The sequence below is a fragment of the Aulostomus chinensis genome, chromosome 18, assembly GCF_037954235.1.
Source record: "Aulostomus chinensis isolate RoL2024-O1b breed Wild chromosome 18, RoL_Achi_v1.0, whole genome shotgun sequence".
In the NCBI taxonomy this organism is placed as follows: Eukaryota; Metazoa; Chordata; class Actinopteri; order Syngnathiformes; family Aulostomidae; genus Aulostomus; species Aulostomus chinensis.
The window spans coordinates 314742-332835 of NC_141337.1; the positions used below are offsets into that span (position 1 = coordinate 314742).

General features: G+C 52.5%; 3 protein-coding genes across 9 annotated transcripts; 2 read left to right on the forward strand and 1 right to left on the reverse strand.

Annotated features, from left to right (window-relative positions):
- The first annotated feature begins 1223 nt into the window (after positions 1-1223).
- On the forward strand, positions 1224-7540 carry LOC147244510 (ras-related protein Rab-35). 5 transcript variants are annotated; one of them, XM_086186238.1, is made up of 7 exons: positions 1224-1601; positions 2498-3115; positions 3991-4041; positions 4532-4655; positions 4735-4859; positions 4944-5068; positions 5138-7540. In XM_086186238.1, the coding sequence occupies exons 2-7, from the start codon at positions 3061-3063 to the stop codon at positions 5285-5287; spliced, it is 630 nt and encodes a 209-aa protein (XP_086042364.1). In that variant the 5' UTR covers positions 1224-1601; positions 2498-3060; the 3' UTR covers positions 5288-7540. The 5 variants fall into 5 exon arrangements, with proteins under 5 accessions (XP_086042364.1, XP_086042362.1, XP_086042365.1 ...); XM_086186236.1 differs by having other exon boundaries at positions 2501-3115; XM_086186239.1 differs by lacking the exon at positions 1224-1601 and adding an exon at positions 1610-1896.
- Positions 4045-12097, reverse strand: anapc2 (anaphase promoting complex subunit 2). Its single transcript, XM_086186228.1, has 14 exons — positions 11500-12097; positions 11062-11311; positions 10653-10974; positions 10401-10533; positions 10110-10326; positions 9607-9726; positions 9039-9156; positions 8706-8884; positions 8460-8601; positions 8299-8374; positions 7995-8198; positions 7761-7893; positions 7428-7669; positions 4045-7293 (listed from the first exon to the last, which is right to left on the reverse strand). The coding sequence occupies exons 1-14, from the start codon at positions 11590-11592 to the stop codon at positions 7084-7086; spliced, it is 2439 nt and encodes an 812-aa protein (XP_086042354.1). The 5' UTR covers positions 11593-12097; the 3' UTR covers positions 4045-7083.
- rnf25 (ring finger protein 25) lies at positions 7714-17862 on the forward strand. 3 transcript variants are annotated; one of them, XM_086186231.1, is made up of 10 exons: positions 7714-12253; positions 12704-12775; positions 13360-13428; positions 13516-13612; positions 13974-14041; positions 14121-14190; positions 15002-15073; positions 15150-15386; positions 15474-15611; positions 16032-17862. In XM_086186231.1, the coding sequence occupies exons 1-10, from the start codon at positions 12237-12239 to the stop codon at positions 16641-16643; spliced, it is 1452 nt and encodes a 483-aa protein (XP_086042357.1). In that variant the 5' UTR covers positions 7714-12236; the 3' UTR covers positions 16644-17862. The 3 variants fall into 3 exon arrangements, with proteins under 3 accessions (XP_086042357.1, XP_086042358.1, XP_086042359.1); XM_086186232.1 differs by having other exon boundaries at positions 13360-13401; XM_086186233.1 differs by lacking the exon at positions 13360-13428 and having other exon boundaries at positions 16032-17855.
- Positions 17863-18094: the final 232 nt, after the last annotated feature.

Sequence of the window (18094 nt, forward strand, 5' to 3'; positions counted from 1 at the left end):
CCGACCTACAATGTGGGCGTGTTTAGGCTGGAATGTAGGTTGAAGTAGGTCGCTACTCACACCAGTTGTGGTTTGGGACAGCCTCCGACCTGCTCTGAGACCTACCATCAGACCTGCTTGGCCATTCGGACGCAGCGCCAGTCAGAGGTCACTGGTATCAGGACGGTGGGTGGGATCTCTCTCTGTCAATCAAGGCTTCTGCTTCAGGCTCTGTGGCGTCCCCATAAAAAGGGGTGTGTAACGCGTCATGTGACTCTTGGGAAACGGACGGATCGCGTGCCGCCTCCTTCAGTCCAGAAGAACAAGTGACTATGATGGTCAGGAACAACATCAAACAATTATGACAGCAAAAAGCAGCACAGCTGCTGCCAAGGAGGGGAGAGAGGAATGCTGGGAGAAGAGCAGCGATGACGTCAGGTCATCAGTTTCTGATGTACTTGACCTGTGAGTGCTGGCGCCCCCTGCAGGAACCCTCTGAAGGAACCAGGTTCATCAGCTCATCCACACGCAGGTGTTGGTCTGCTGATCAATGCAGGACCTAGAAATGTGGCCTGAGGCTTCCCAGAAGGCCTCTGTTGTAGCCATGGGGGCCACTGGGACTACAAACACGCTCAGTACTCAGTGAGAGCGAGTACAACTTGGCCAGTAGCAGTGTGCAGTATTCTTGCTCAGGTTTACTGCATCCCAGCTGAATGCATGCAGGTTCCGTTCACACAGTTGTGCTGCTGTGAGCGCGAGGCTCCTTTCAGTGGCGTTCCTCACACACGGCTGCTCCAGCAGGCTGGAATAATGAGGGCTTCCCTCAGCTGGGGGCCTGGAGCGTTGATAGGAGTGACGTCAGGAGAGGTAGCGGATCACTCCGGTCTCTGAACGCTCTCTCCCTCTGAAGAGAACCTCGCTCAGTGATGGCGCCGAGGTCCACCGGATCGTTCAAAGATGGTGGTGCCGTTTTCAGAAGAGGTGGTGGGTGAAAGGGCAGCGCTTTTATAGCCGATTGAAGCAGAAACTCTGACCCTCACCTGCTCCGGACCAGGTGAGGTTCACCACATCAGTTACCATGGTGATCCAGCCAGGTCAGAAGAGAGACGCCTTCATGACGCTGAGAACCCCGGCTCTGGTCTCCACTCCTCGCTCACCACCCACCTCACCTCCTGGTGCAGCTTCAGGTTTCAGTCTCAGCAGAAGCTCGTTTACTTCCAGATACCTGAACGCAACACATGACGGCGTCCGATTCAGCACCAATGTCCTTCAGGATTATTACGAGTTAGTTAGTTAGTTAGTTAGTTAGTTAGCTGGTTTGTCGAAGCCGACCTCTCTGCGTTGTATGTCGACGTCCCTGCCCCCCTGGTGACCTCACGGGATTTTAGGAAATAAACACGTATCCGCTGACTTTCAGTCGCAGTGCAGGATTTTCCCGCAGGACTTGAAGGCGGCATCAGAAGTTGCGGGTCATCGGCGGCGGGCCGGGCTGCAGGTGTGGTCGGCGGCCGGGACTCTCCGACCAACCCGTCTTGCGATTTAGCGGACTCCACCAGGACAAAGACCCGCTTCAGACCCGGGAATCGTGAGTCTGCTGCCGGGCCCGGGCCGCGGACCCCAGAGTGAGTCCCGGACATGTAGGGAAGTTCCTCGCGGAAGTGCGGATGGTTCGCGGTCGGGCGTAGTAGCGGGTCGGGCCCGGAGACCGTCGCCAGAGCTGCAGAACGAGTCCGAGTTTCCTTGCTCACCGGCAGCAGCTTGCAACCAAGCCGCAGCACCAACAACACCGAGCCGCGTTTCCCGGAACCGCCGCCGGTGGACCCACCAAACCGTGTCGAGGCTCGTGAACATCGTCACCTTCACGCGCGTCGCGCAGGCTGCTAGACTTCCGCGCCAGCTGGACCGGACTGGTTACAGGTTCGTGGTTCATGTGTGGAACAGGTGCCGAATGATTCCGAACCCCTCATATCGAGCTACTTTAGCCGCTGGAGACCGAACAAGTGCATCGAAGAGCGATTTTACCGGAAAATGAGGAATTCTCGAGTGAGGTTCGGCGCATCGTTTCGCCAAATCAGGGACGCAGTTCCCGTCCGCGCCGAGCTGCGGAGAATCGTCTCACTGCCCAGCAGGGTTGGATGAGCGTTCCACGCAGCGTGCAAACGCGGATCGGTGGCCACGTGATCTCGGTGCGGGGCTTTGGTATCATGCTAACAGGCGCCGCAGCAACTTCCGGTCGACACTGGAAAGTGCAGCTAGCTGGCTAGCTAGGATGCTAATTGGGGCCACGCTGGGTGGGGAGGTTCTGTTCTGTTCTGAGGTGGGGAGGTTCTGTGCTGGGCTGTGCTGGGTGGGGAGGTTCTGTTCTGTTCTGAGGTGGGGAGGTTCTGTGCTGGGCTGTGCTGGGTGGGGAGGTTCTGTTCTGTTCTGGGGTGGGGAGGTTCTGTGCTGGGCTGTGCTGGGTCAGGAGCAGGCTGATTGATTCGATCTGAATGTGTCATCTCTTGTTTTCTTCGTCCAGCAGCTTTGAACCCTGGCGGCGAGTGTGTTGATCATGTGACGGAAGCAGGAAGCTGACCGACCAGCAGCAAAGTGAAAGTGAGCCATGGACTCTGAGTGACGTCGCCACTGGAAAGAGGAACGCAGCAGTTTCACGCCTCTTTTTGAGGAACAGAGTGGAGAGATTTCGCCGTGACTCAGTGAGCGGCAAACAACCTCAGAGGCATCGATGAATGACTGTCAGTGTGTGGACGCTTAGATCTCTGAGGACATTGGACAGTGTCCAGAGCAGAAGGACGGAGCCTCTGCGCAGCACTCGCCTGGAGATCAATGAGTCCTCACAAGTTGGAAATCCCCTGTACGAGTGTCACTGGGTGGAACTTGAACTAAAGTGGAACCACGCGGCCGCTTCCCGCCGTCAAGCATGAATCACACGCTCCAGGAACGCCGTGTCAGCTGAAACTGGAAATGTTCCCTACTGCTGCCACAGAACACGTCTCTCATCTTTGGACAAACGCCTCGGTCCATGTGGAGGTGAAATAAGCAACGAAACAAACTGGTTTTACTGGGACGTTGAGCTTCAGGATGGCAGGGAAGGACTACAATCATCTCTTCAAGCTGCTCATCATCGGCGACTCCAGTCAGTGAAATCCCTTCATCTCACATCCAAACATGTTTATGGACATCAGAAATAATCAAATCACCATGAAACTCTTGAATCGTGGCCCCAAACCATCGATCACTGTGATTGAGTTGGTTTGTTGGCTGGTGACGAACTTCAGGAAACCATGAAGACAAAACTGAATCCTGACATCATTACGTCCCAAATCATGTGGTCTGAGAAAGTTGAGACCCAGGCTAGTTAGCTTAGCACGATGACTTGTAGTGGGTGGGAAGTGTTAGCATCAGCTAGCTCAGGTCCAGGCTAGTTAGCTTATCCCAATGGCTGGTAGTGGGTGGGAAGTGTTAGCATCAGCTAGCTCAGGTCCAGGATGCTGGTGTGTCCAGCAGGAATCCTCCTCCTCATCATCAGTAGCAGCAGTCGCTCTTCTAGTCCTCAACAAACCTTTGGTTCTGTTGACCCAAGTTCCAGTGGAGCTTTGGAGGTGCTGCGTCAAATCACTGCGCCCAGTCAGGAAAGTAGTTCCTGCTACGTGTCTGATTCTACCACTACAACGTCTCCTCATGTTAAACTGGTATTCATCACCAAGGTTACACACAACCCTCCTGATATTAATGCAGGCAGAGACGCATCTACGCTAACACTTCCCACCCACTTCCAGTCATTGTGCTAAGCTAACTAGCTCAGCTTCTGACAGAAGCATCTCTAGGGTATCTGGGACGATGGCAAATGGATTGAAGCCTGTGGTTACCCGGGTTCTGGTTCCTGTGGTTTTATCTAAATAACTTAGGGCTGTGATCCACAGCTGAATTCTAGGCTGTTTCGTCTGTCTCCTGCCTAAGTGGGTCCTCACGTATGATGTCTTAATCTAGTTCTCGTCTCTGGTCTCTCAGATGTGGGGAAAAGCAGCCTCCTGCTTCGCTTCGCAGACAATTCCTTCTCAGGTGAGTTACCATGGCGACACATTACACATCATGTCCTGCAGGTGGAGATATGAGACGGACAACAGTCGTCTCAGGCGATCCGCTCAAACGACTGATGTGACTGAAAAGCCTCAGGAATCGGAGTTGTTGGTCCACAGTGGGACAGAAGACCTGATCAGACTTTCAGTGATTAATCGGAGAACTTTTGATGATTTCTGATCATTTTTACTCAAAAATGTTCTGACAATAAAACCAAGTTTAGTGATGTTTTCTCTCAAAAACATCCCGATCGTCCATGAACCCACTTTGGGTTTCTTCATCGTTCGCTCGTCTTCAGTTTTCAAAAACAAGTTTGAACTGTTAAACTGCTCAGTTTGTCGCTCACTGCCATGTTGAAAACAGCCAAGCTCCACCCACCTCGCCACACTGTCAGTCAGTCTACCAATGTGACATCACAACGTTAGCTTACTTTAGCACGAGCCAGTAGTGCCTGTGTCTCTCCTGTCCCCAGGCAGCTACATCACCACCATCGGGGTTGACTTCAAGATCCGAACCGTGGACATCGACGGGGAGCGGGTCAAGCTGCAGATCTGGGACACGGCGGGTCAAGAGCGTTTCAGAACCATCACATCAACGTAAGCCGGAAGGGTGGAGCCTCACTCACCTGATCACCATTTCCCTTTCTAATCCGTCATGTTCCCTCGGTCTCAACAGCTACTACAGGAACACGCATGGCGTCATCATCGTTTACGACGTGACCAATCCCGAGTCGTTCGTCAACGTGAAGCGGTGGCTGAATGAAATCTCCCAGAACTGCGACAGCGTCTGTAAAATCCTCGGTGAGTCAGAGCCACTCAGCTGCCAGCCACCGCCCGACCATGTGACCAGGGCCGCATGTAAACTCATGTCTCCTCGTGTCTCAGTGGGCAACAAGAACGACGACCCGGCCCGGAAGCAGGTTGATACCCAGGATGCCTTGCGTTTTGGGGAGTCAGTGGGAGTTCGTGTATTTGAGACCAGCGCCAAAGAGAACATCAACGTGGAAGAGGTAATCAGGGTTCTGCCTCTCTTGTTTCTCCTCTGGACTCCTTCATCCAGCTGTCATATTTCCGTCCAGATGTTCATGGCGTTCACCCACATGGTTCTCCGGGCCAAAAAGCAAAGCCAGAACCGAGCGGAGAGGGAGCGCGAGCGTGAGAAGGACACAGTCAACATCAACGCCCAGAGGGACCGAGATCGCAGGAAGAGAGGGAAGAAGTGCTGCTGAGACCCCAGACACGCCATGGCCGCCGCCGCCGCCGCCGAGGGAACCTCAGACGGCTGGAGGTGTCAGTGTGGCCCTAACCGAGGGGTTCTGGTGTCTCCGCTGGTTTAGCCAGCGGGAGGCAGCTGTCAGTCTCCTGCATTTCTGCTGCTGACATCTTCACTGGTGTTGGCAACCTTGGATGCAGCGCCACCATCAGGTCGACTTTGCCCCACAAATTCAAGAAATCTGCAAAACTCAACAGAGAAGCTGCTGCGATGATGTAGTTTTACTTCCTGGAAGAAAAAAAAATCATCCAACAGCAAAACCCCCCCAAAATAAACAGATGTTTTCATCTTCCATTGAAACGAGAAAAATATTCAGGTCCGATGCTGAAGTGCATCTTTGTAGATGAAAGAATGAGGCGTTTTTCTACTCCGACTTCTGACGCCAAGTTGGTTTCATCTCTAAAGACCCCAAACTGTCAGAAATAATCAAGTTGTTGCTCATATCTGCTTCTGATCACACAAGGAACCAGATGAGATCACCCTGGTGACCTTTGACCTCTCCCCTTCTAGCCAGATTGGTATCATTTGACACACCTCACAACCTCTTGTGGAAGCCGGACAGGCGAGTGGATTTGAAACATCAGAGCTGATGTTTGTCTCCCAACATTCAACCCTTAAAATGGAAGTCATCCCGTTGGTGCCATCGAAGAGCATGAAGATCAGCTTCATGCAGAAAACTGTCCTTTTGACCCTCATTTTCATCTTTCAGGCACAAAGTCAAGCCTGATGGTTCACAAAGACTTGAATGTTACTGACTACCAGAGTCATGGAGGAGGAGTTCCATCCATCAGGTTGTACTTGCTGCCTGAGAGACTCAGCTGAGGGTTAAGTCCTGCATCCACTGACAACATTCTATGAATGAGGCCTGACGCTCTGTGGACTGGTGAAGAGCCAGCAGCCCAAATCCAGTGGACTGGACATGCAGACAAACTTTAATGTTCTTCTGGGGTTCTTTAACGTGTACTGGTGAACCTCTGCCGTGTGCTGAGGTTCTCTCCATAACACAATTCAAGGATTCTACAACTGAAAGGGAAATGCATCGCCATGGCGCCTAAATCTCAACTCTGACGCACTAACTTGTGTGATGAGTGTCTGTCGGCCTTACTGTCGTCCAGGTGAAACCTTACAAGATGTCTTCATGTTTTAATGTCTTTATTCTGTAGCAATTAAAGAGAGAAATCCCAAGAGAACTTCTGCTGCTGGGTTATTTTATGATCTGCTGGCAGCACCAGGCGAGGTCCAGCCAGGTTCTCCTGCACCCACGGGTGGAGGCATCGTAGCAGTGGGAAACTTTTAGCCCTGGAAGGTTCCTGCCACTAGGAATGTGTTCCAAGTGTCTCCAGCCGTTCAGTCTGGACCAGGTCACCTGATCACAAAAATTCAACTTTTTTCATCTTCATTTATTATTAGTCAAACAATCACAAATCCTCTTTGGACTGGGTGATGCTAACACGTGCCACCCACTACCATTCATTGTGCTAAGCTAACTAGCATGTCTCCTGTCTGGTTCTGGGCACTATAAATGTTGCCTGCTCCTTCAGATTTATCTGGGGGAAAAGAACTGGTCTGACTTGTTCAGGTTTCTCCCAAAAAACGTCAGCAACGATGAATGCAGAACAAAAAGTACGGTTTCTTTCTGGATTAAAAAGCTTCATGGTCGTAAACGTTTCCCATCAAAACAGTGTAGACTTCCATTTTTGTCGAAAGGTGGAGCTTCCTGTCTCCCACAGCACATGAATGCACCGTCAAGCATCAGTTGGCCTTCGGGAGTCTGTAGACACCTGCAGAGACCATCAGCTGATGCTCCCGCACCTTCCTCTGCAGGAAGGCCTCCAGCTCGTTGACGTCCATTTCCGTGACAACAGGTCCCGTCGCCACAAACATCCGCAGCATGGAGTGGATGCGGTCCAGCGTCATGCTGTCTAGGTTGGTGAGCATCGCCTGGATGTAGGCCCAGAAGAGCTGCAACACACGCCGTCACTGTCAACACCTCCTCATGGGTCAGTGGCACTGACTTGTTGCACAACGTTCTTGTGTATGTTCACCTGGTGTGCCTGCACCCTAAAGAGGCGTGTTTTCTGCATGTGCTGTCGTACCTGCAGCTTCTCCTCCCTCTGCTCAGACTGCGTGGTGGTGTTGGAGTCTCTCTCTTCGTCGCTGTCGATCAGCATCACGCCTCTCTCTATCTTCTCCTTCGATGAACCCGTCTCCATCACGTAGTAGCGGCCGCCGGCCTCCTCCCTCAGCACGCCGTGCTGCTGCCACAGAGCCAGCTTCCTGTGCAGCAGCTCTTTTGGAGCGCCAAGCTTCCCGCTCAGTTCCTCCAGCGTCCAGGAACCTGGTGGATGACAAACAGGTGACAGGAGTTCTTATCGATGTTCTGCTGTTAGGAAGACAACATGGCGTCGGTTCAGTATGAAGCTGCATACTTTTATCCTGGAAGTGCAGAATAATGGCGGCGTGGATTGGGGAGACGGTGAGGTTGGTGAGGGTGCGGTCCTCCAGCTCCACATCCAGTGTGACGGAGCCCAGATGAGGCTTCCAGCTCAGCGTCCTCATGGCCTGAAACACACACGATGAACCCCGTCATGTCTGCTCATGTGATGGCACCCTTCCGGAAAAGGTCAGTTGACGCCCGGTGTGGCGCCACAGCTGAACTTCACCTTGAGTTTCTCGTAGCGGTGCGTGTAGGCCTGCATGGCCTGGCAGACGAGTGGCGGGAGCTCCAGCTTCTCCTCTTTCAACGGTGGCCAGAACTCAGAGGACAGGATGATGGCGGACAGCGACAGAGGCGACTGCTCCTCCTCGCTCAGCCTGGCTTCCTCCTCACTGATGTTACTGTTGATGCGCCGAGAGTCCGCCATGTCCTGGACAGAAGACACAAACAGCACCGGAGTCTTAATCGAGACATGACGTTACCATGACAACCAAAAAAGCAAAGCTGCAAATCCTTGGGACGGCACACACCTTCAGCATGACCTCACAGTAATGCATGTGTGACTCGCCGAAGCGGAGCTTCAGCAGCTCCACGTTGCGAATTTCCCTGAAACACAAGGATGATGACATCATCAAGCTGACGGACAGAACACCAACACCACGGAGAAGATGCGCGTGTGTTGGTGTCGTACCTGGCCGTGTTGTAGTTGAGCTGGTGCAGCAGTCGGTCCGCCAGCACAGCTCTGTACTCGTCGATGAAGATGTCTTTACTGCCGTAGATACTGACCAGCAGGCTGATGATGTCAGAGGAGCGCCGCTTGGAGCCCGTTTTATCTGCCAGACATGAACCAGTGTGCTCGAACAGAAGTAACAGGAACTGTACTGACAGTGGACGATAAATAGAGGCAGAGAAATGATCACGTGATGCCTTTACTGACCAGGGACAGCGTCCGTGGGGTCGGGAGACCAGTCCTCAGGGTCGTTGCCCTCCTCGTCGCTGTCCTGCATCTCCAGGGTCACCGGGTCACCTTTGGACAACTCAGTCGCCAAGTCAGAGCAGCCCTCGGCATCGCCTGTCAGACCTGCCACTATCTGCCGCACCGTGTCCTCGCGAGTCCTGAAACACACCTGTACTGAGAGGCTGCAGGGGTGTGTCTGAGTTTGATTGACAGCAGCTAGAGGGGTGTGTCTTCTATACTATTTAGTCATATTACTGTAATAATATTACAAATTACTCTTAAAGTACTACGTTATAATCTCATCAGCTGTACCGGAGGTACTTGCGGATGGGCTGGCAGGCGACCTGCAGGACGACCATGGAGGGGTCCAGCTCTCGGAGCGCCTTGATGGCCGAGATGTAAACGGTGAGGATGTCGGAGGTGTGAACACCTGAGAGGGACGACGCACAACAAACAGGTAAACAGCCCACATCCTGCTGCTTCATCTCCACACCTGAGCAGCCCAATGAGTGAGCTGGGATTATGTCACATGACTCAATAAACTAAACCAGGGGTAGTGCCCACGACCCCCCGCTGACCCGTTAAAGTCTCACCTACAAACACCCTCAACTAGACCCTCTCAGTGCTGAAGACTACACGACCCAACTGGAAAGACAGAACCAAAGTATCCAGAACTCACTGGTGCATTTACAGTTGCCGATGTCATCAGATCCGGTTCTGGATCAATCCCCAAATCTACTTGATTGTTCCTCAACACAGCTTCTGCAATTCTAAAAAATGTGATTCAAAGGCATCTAAATGTCCTGGTCACATGACCTCGGGAGAGGTCCAGAGGGTAGCGGGACCCAGTAGTCAAGGAGGAAATGGGGACGGTTCTGACCCGGGTGCAGCAGGCGGCTCTCAAAGGCAGACTTGAGTGATGTGAGGAGCTGCTGTCGCTGGTTGGTTCTCTCCAAACAAAACTTCAGATCTTCGATCGCAGCTTTCGATTCTGGGAAATCTGAGACATCGGACACGAGGATGTCAGCAGGAGCAACGACAGCAGCAGCGAGCGTCCTGCAGGGTGGAAGACCCGCTGACCCCGCCCACTGCTGCTTCGCTGAACACCGTGCCACAATCAGACATGTTACCATGACTACTTCTCTGACCGGAACTAGCATTAGCATGAGCATAAGGGTGGAAAGTTTCTGGTTCTTGTAATATTTCTGGTGAGAGCGAGGGCTTCCGGGGGATTAGGGGACACTGCAGTCCAGTGTGCTGCGTCCACCTTGCAGCTACTGCAGACTTTGAGTCACATGACTGTCGATGTTTGACATGACTACGTTCTTCTCGTAGGACGTTTACTGAGCCAAGATGACGGTGCTGCTGCACTTGGTCTCTCACCTCGGATGATGCTGAAGAGCTCCTCGATCCTCATGTTGACGTAGATCCTGCAGAAGAACTGGTGCATGTGGAGCCGCCACTGCTTAAGGACGGGGCTGGCAGGCTGAGCAGCCTGGGCACTGGAAACATTGGGAGGACTGGGAACACGTCCAGGATCTTCGCCGGCCCCCTCGCTGACGAACACCTTGCTGAGCCAGCCCAGGACCAGTTCCAGCCACTGCCAACATGGAACAAACGAGTCAAACATGGCGGAGGAGACCAACGGGGTTGCGGTGGACGGATACCTTTTACCTCCTGGAACTCCAGCAGGAAGGAGCGCTCGTACTCGCCGCGGCAGTGCTGCTCCATCCGCTGCTCGATGAGACGGTGCAGGATGGAGGTGACGGCCTCCGAGCTGACCCACTGCAGCAGCTGCAGCTTGGACCTGCAGGCACACAGCAGACGTCCGCCGCCGCCGAGAGATGCAGACGGACGGCACCGTCACCTCTCCAGCAGCTCCGGAGAGGAAAATGTTCAGAAGAATAAAGATGAGAACCGACTCACAGTATGTGGCTGAGCTCCTGCAGCTGTTGGAGGGCCTCCTGACACCAGCACCTCTGCACTGGGACCGCACAGCCAGGACAAATGCCCCCCCCATGGCCGTCAGGGACCTCGCCGCCGTCCTCGCCCTCACCCTCCTGGTTGATATAGACAGAGAAGGTCCTGCTGTAAAACTCCAGTACCTGCTCCTGAAGGACTGGCGAGGGAGAGAAGAGGAGGAGGGCCCTGATGATGGTGTAGGCCCGTTCCTGGAGGCCCCTGAGTCCTGGGCCACAGAGACCCCCATAACCCGCATCCTGCCAGGTGCCGAGTCTCTCCAAGCCAACTAGGAGGAGCAACAACTGACATTTGATCGCTGCTCTCACACAGAACCACAGAAGCTAGAATTCGCTCACTGGATTTACCAACTTGCCTAAGAAGGGTTCTAGGCGGTCCAGCAGAGTCTGGAAGGTAGTGAGGAGAACCCAGGCGCGGTCTTTCTCCTCCAGCTCATTTTCGGGCTGTTTGAGTCCAGACCAGAACTCAGGGACCACAGAGGAGGACAGGCGCATCTGCAGGACCTCCAGCAGCCAGCCGGCCAGCAGCTGACCCAGACCCTGACCACACAGCAGGCCCAGCGAGTCCGAGAGCTGCCGCTCTGCCAGCGAGCATCCAGGAGACATCTGGGAGTAGAACACCAACAAGACAATGTGAACCTGACCTATGACCCCTGGGGCCTAGTGGCTTGGGTGATGGATGGAGCTCCTCCGGTCTACCCCCCTGGGTGGACGAAAACTGGTCCCGGTTTGGGACCAGCAGGGGAGCCTGATGACCGGCGGAGGTGCGGAAGTGAGGCTCATGGCTCACTCACCAGGGCCGCGGTGACGCTGTCCCAGGAGGCCGCGACTCCGGGTCGAGCTCCGGATCCAGAAACTCCCCCCGATTCCACCACACTTTCCTCCATCAGAGATGCCAGTACCGCCGCAAACGACTAAGCGGACCCCCGAATGACGTCACTACTTGGTTTACAAGCGTGTGGCCGAGAGGACGAATCACGTGACTGGGCCTTCAAGGTGTGAATTTGAGTTTTCGTTACTCAGTCGGCAGCCCGCCACGGTCAGTTGCTGCTCCGTCTTCTTCGTCTGTTTCCGGTGCTGGCCTGAAGCTTAGAGGGCTCCGTGCTGCCCCCGCCGGTCACGGCAGGTACACGTTGCTAGTTTTTTCACGTTGCGAGAAAGTCATGTGATTCCAACACTTCCTTGGCTCTCGGCGAACGACCACAGCGTCAGCGATCCTAAATTGACCAACATCCAAATTCAGCAGTCACTGGTCAAAGAAACGTGTCCATGTTTACCAAACCGAGACCACCACCAGATCAGTTCTCTCCCAGAGGCTGGAAGCTGGACATCCAAACTCTGCCTTCCTTGACAGTTGCTCGCACGTGCGTCCCTCTGCTGAGCTCCTGAGGCGTGGCTTCAGGGTGGAGTCAGCAGCTCTGGGTCAAACCACGACACGCTCTGTGGAGGAGGAGGAGATGGTAGGGGGCGGTATCTCCAGTGAGCTGCTAAAAATTTGACCACAGAAGAAGAAGCGACAGCAGCTGGGAACATGGCAGCGGAGAGCGAGTGAGTCTCCCCGGTTGTCACGTCAGATTTTCACCACTTTCCGTCTGTTTGGACCGCAACTGGTCCGATTCATGTCGCTCCCGGCGCTGCCTGCTACATCGGAGCAGTGTCATGACGCTAATCAGCGACACACCGGTTGAGCTAACACGAGCTAACGCTAACTTAGCTTCGCTGGGCTACTAGTTCGAAACTGATGTGATTGACGGGGGTCGATTTTCAGGGTCTTCATAGTGACTGAGCGTCCGAGTTTGTCTGCAACGAATAAGTCCGAATCCGTTTTTGGAACGCGACCCTGACCCGGTTTTACATGTTTGAAACGTCACATGAGCAAGAAAACATTTGAGTTCCCAGACGTCTGGTTAGAGTTCTGCTGTGCTGGTGCCTCAGATGTTTGACGTGTGTGTGTGTGTGTGTGTGTGTGTGTGTGTGTGTGTGTGTGTGTGTTCTCAGTGTGCTGTCTGAGATCGAGGTACTTCAGTCCATCTACCTGGACGAGCTGCTGGTCACCAGGACGGAAGCTGGGTGAGTAGGAGGTCGATCAGCTGGAGTGCCGGGTCTCCCTCAGCACCGTCGGCGATGAATGAACGATCCGTGTTGAGTTCTGCTGGAGCTCGGAGAGGTCCTCCGAGCGCGTGCGTGTGTGTGAGTGTGTTAGTGTGTGTATGTATGTTAGTGTGTGTGTGTGTGTGAGTGTGTTTGTGTTAGTGTGTATTAGTGTGAGTGTGTGTGTTTGTTAGTGTGTGTGTATTAGTGTGTGTGTGTGTTAGTGTGTGTGTGTGTTAGTGTGTGTGTGTGTTAGTGTGTGTGTGTTTGTTAGTGTGAGTGTGTGTTAGTGTGTGTGTGTGAGTGTGTGTATTAGTGTGAGTGTGTGTGTTAGTGTGTGTGTTTTAGTGTGTGTGTTTATTAGTGTGTGTGTGTGTGTGTGTGTTTGTTAGTGTGTGTATATTAGTATGTGTATATTAGTATGTGTGTGTTTGTTAGTGTGTGTATATTAGTATGTGTGTGTGTGTGTGTGTGTGTGCTCCCCCACAGGAACTCCCCTCTCACTCCTCCTCCTCTCCTCCCTCATTAAACATTCCTCAATCAACAATTATTCCTTCTACCAGTCTCATGGCAGGACTCGTGGTGTCTCCTACATCTCCACGAAGGCCAGTTACACCTCCACTAAATTATAGGTGATGTCACAACCTGCCCAGGTGTTTTCTGGGTTGCGTGATTGTATCTTCATCTCTTTGTCAGTGCATCATCTTCGTGTCTTCCAGGGGCTGGGACGTCAGACTGGTTCTCTATCCGTCCACAGCTGAAGATTCCGTGTCCCAGTTCGTCCGACTGACCTTGACGCTGACCCTGGACCAGCAGGTAGGGCTTGGTGCTTGGGTGATTGTTCAATGAACCAGACTCCAGAAGACATCAGCCGTGGGCTCATCTTTCTGGCCGTAGTTCCAGACTTTTGATGTCAACAGCGGAGAAGACAGGAAGTTAGAGGAACTGTTTCCTGTGAGGAGACCTGCTGTCTCCCAAGTAGACATGAAAATGTGAAGACGTGTCATCAGATGAACGAACACATTGTTGGATTCAGGACTTACTGATAATAACAGGAAATGGAAACATCGTCAGTCTGCGTCTCTTCCTGTTTTGGGTTGTTTTGTCAGGTGTCCTTGGGTTCTATGAAAGTCTATAAATGAAATGTACGATTATTATTGTCTGATGTTCTGGTTAGTATCCCAGCTCGTCGCCACACATCTCCATCCAGAACCCCCGAGGTCTCTCTGATGACAAACTCTGCAGGTAAGTGAAGGCAACACGGATGGAATTCTGAGACCGAGCAGGTGATTTTATGTTGACTAGATCCATCCTGTTGTTCCAGTGTCCAGAAATGTCTTCAGTTGGAGGCCCAGTCGTGTCTCGGCTCGCCAGTCTTGTATCAGCTGATTGAAGTAATTTCAATTCATTCTTATTTATGACCTACGAAATGATAAAACAACCCTCATTGGTCCAGCACCTGTCATACGAGGCTTGCAGCACAGCGCTTCACTCCAGAGAGAGAGGAACGTTCGAATCATGTCACTGAGGTCATGGCTGAAAGAGCCTGTGAGTCTGAGGGGTCAAGCACAATGTCAGAATCGGAGAAGTCCTCCACTCAGGTGGACTTTGACCCCTTGACCCTTGCTCAGGTCCTAAATAAAGCAGTCAGAAGCGATGGGTGGAGCCTCACACCCCTGCCACTTCCAAGTGAATGTGGGTGTGAGTGGGAGGAGTTGATTGCTGTTTCCACCAGGGGGCGCTAGAGAACACACACTTCCTGTACATGATGTCGCTGCAGATCATTGTGGTGTTTGTTTGTTCCATCAGTGGTACTTCCTGTAACCACCAGGGGGCGCTATGACTTAAACTCAGCTTGTAGACGTCTACAGGACTGTCATCAAAGATCTGAGTCATGTGACTCCAGTACTGCAGCTTCCTGTTCTATGGTCAGACATCAAACATGTAAACAAACAGACGTCTCTGGACAGTTTAGCTGTTGTTAGCATCAGTCTCGTTAGCTTCAAGCTAAATATTGGTGTCCGGCTCTTCCTGCATCCTGGAGTCACTGAGAAGTGACATCTTAGTGAGCTGAAGACTCCTCTTAGGGAGTATTTGGAGGACACAATCGACTTCTGGGGTAAAGTAGCACTTAGGGAGTCAGCAGTGTTGCAGTGGCGACTCCTCCATGTCTCGCATGTCCAACCGTCTCATTTTCTTCTCCAGAAGGCAAAAGAGATCCTGACTGAGAGCAACATTCCTCATGGAAACTGTGTTATCTGCCTCTACGGCTTCAAGGTGAGTTGCTTGAGTTCCTCCACCTGTATCTGCTGACCTGGGATCAGAACGCTCATGCAGGTTCACATTATTTCAGGAGGGGGAGGTGTTCACTAAGACCAGCTGCTACCACTACTTCCACTCTCACTGCCTCGGCCGCTACGCCAGCCACTCGGAGAGGGAGCTCCGCCAGAGAGAGAAGGAGCTGGAAGAGGACAAGACCCGAGGGAGGGTGGAGCTCCACCAGCTGACCGTGGTGTGTCCAGTGTGTCGAGAGCCTCTGACCTATGAAGTTAACCAGCTTCTGTCCTCACCGCCCCCCCAGCTTCCTGAGGTCAAACCTGCGGCTCAGTTTAACCAAGCTATCGCTGCAGGTTCCACGATCATTGAGTAAAATGAGGTGTTGGGGCTTCCTTTTCAGCTGGATGAAGCCGCCATCAGCACTGATTTCCAACATAAGTGGCGGAAACTTCAGAAGCTTCTGGAACGACAGCGATCTAAAGGCGGAATCATCGACCCGGAGGCAGAGTCAAACCGTTTTCTCATCCATATCAATGAGGTTAGATCATTGATCACGTGACTGGAATCACGATCACTAGGTTGGACCAGCACGAGCAGGTCTCTCTCTGTCTGTGTGTGTGTGTCTCTCTCTCTGTCCCTGTGTGTGTGTCTCTGTGTGTGTGTGTGTCTCTCTCTCTCTCTATGTCCCTGTCTCTCTCTGTCTGTCTCTCTCTCTCTATGTCCCTGTCTCTCTCTGTCACTGTCTCTCTCTCTATGTCCCTGTCTCCTGTCACAGAGAGAGACAGAGAGACAGGGACAGACCCTGTCTCTCTGTCTCTCTCTGTCCCTGTGTGTGTGTCTCTCTCTCTCTGTCCCTGTCTCTCTCTCTGTCCCTGTCTCTCTCTCTCTCTGTCCCTGTCTCTCTCTCTCTCTCTCTCTCAACATGGACATTTTCCAGTGTTGCTCTTCACCTCCACAGGCTTCACTTCCTGAGAATGGAAACCTGGATGTCGACGTCCCTCCTGCTCCCCCGGCGCCGTCTGTTTCTCACGTTTCCTCGGGGGAAACCAGCATGCGAGCCGAGACCTTTGTTCCAGGGCCGTCACACTGCAGGGGTGTCCTGGGTCAACGGCATCCAAGCCAGGTCAGGGGGCTGAGGAGGGGGGGCAGGTCCAGACCACACCACGGGAGATCTGCCCCCATTGCAGAGCAGCTGGAGAAACTCCGCCTGGCGTCAGACTGCAGCGAAGGGCCAATGAAAGCCAAACCTCAGTGCCAGCAGACGCCAGGAAACGCAGAGTTGCATCAGACGGCCAACGACGTCTCTACAGAGCAGCAGGAGACTGGTCCTGGAGCAGCTGCTTGCCGCTCGGCGTGGGACCCTGAATGTGTCAGAGATTCCTCGAGTGGGCGTGGCCACCGTGGGAGGAGGAGGAGCCATCAACGCCCCGCCCTCCCTGCTGGGGCCCTGGGGTCCAGTCACCACCACTGGGATGGTCGGGCCTCTAGGGCCTGGGGAGGAGGTTCCCGCCGGGGCCATGGCAGAGGCCAGCAGAGAGCGCTGGAGAGGGGGCGGGAGGAGGCGCTATGACAAAGGGCGAGCGGAGGACCAATGAACAAACCTATGTATTTGCAGTGTTTGGTGCCTGGCAGAGGACACGACGGTCACGGTGGCGTCCGCTCCTCCCTCACACACTCTAACTGCAGATGGTCATCGTTGTTTGTGTTGATGAAAAATGACTTGAAAGAAGCGCTTATTAAACTCCCCTGGATGTCCGTGTCCGTGTCTTTAATACATGCGACGCAGCAGGATGGGCGCATTGCTTCATCAGCGGGTTCTCAGCCGCCAGCGGGTCACAGACAGATCAGATCCAGGTGGTGGAGGTCGAGAAGGCCTTCCACTCAAACAACAAGCATGCAGACAGTTAATCTGCACTGACAACACAGGAGTCAGACAAGCCAGACGTCTGGATGTTCGTCCACAACAACATTCGAGCACATCTGAGACATCCACCACATTAACCCTACCCTGACCAAGCTGCTGCAAGTCTTCCTCTGAGACGTCCATGTCCTGTTTCAGAAAGGAATGTCTGACTGTAAAATTCTGCCCTTTTCCCAAAAGGGAAAAGAATCCCTCAAAAATGTTTAGATTCATTTCTTTGTATAGATTGTTGCTTCATGAATTCAAAACTGCCTTTCCCGTTAAACATTGGCGACAAGAACTTTAGATGATCTGTTCTCCTCGGTAATCTTTTAGGGTTAGGACCTTTTTGACCTGCACGATCTCATGATCATCACCCATGCAAACCTTCAACTGGTTTATCAGTCAGAAATGTCCCATGATAAAGACGACAGTCGCCCTTAAAAATGACAGTCATGAACACAAATGAACAAGTGTTCATGCTGCGCATGCAATACAGCTGTGGTGCTTTTAGTATGAAAAGCCTGGCATTTTTATGATTTATGTATGGAGGCGTGACCTGCGTCTGCCTGCAAAACGGCAGGTGATGCGAAATGTTGGCTCACATAACAAGAAAAGTTGATTTCGCATGCCGCGTTTCCAACAAGACTGCTGAATATTTCTTTACCGAGGTTAAAGGTTAAATCCCTGCTTTTAATTTGGTCCACAAGTGGATCTGAACTGGTGAAGTTGGTCAGTTTCTCTTGAACAAACTGCAAATCAGCTGTCAGTTTTTATGTAGATAAACAAATTAAAAATAAAATGGAAGTGATATCATTATTGTTTTTGTTTAAAACTGTTCATACCTTTTATAGGGTTATTTTCCTCTTCAAACTACACCACAATTCATAAATTTACATAATTATTTACAGAATATTCAATATTTCTGATTACCAGTAGCAGCTCATCAAAATATACTCTTCTTACAATGAGAGGAAACTAATATCGAGCAGACTTAAGTTTGAGTTATCGTTGGCTCGGCTCTCCAGCACAGTTCCGATCTTTCATGTGGCCCTGGAGAAAGGAATCGCCAGTCCTGCTGTAGAAGGTCACACCTCCTCAGAGATGCAAAAGCCTGCTGC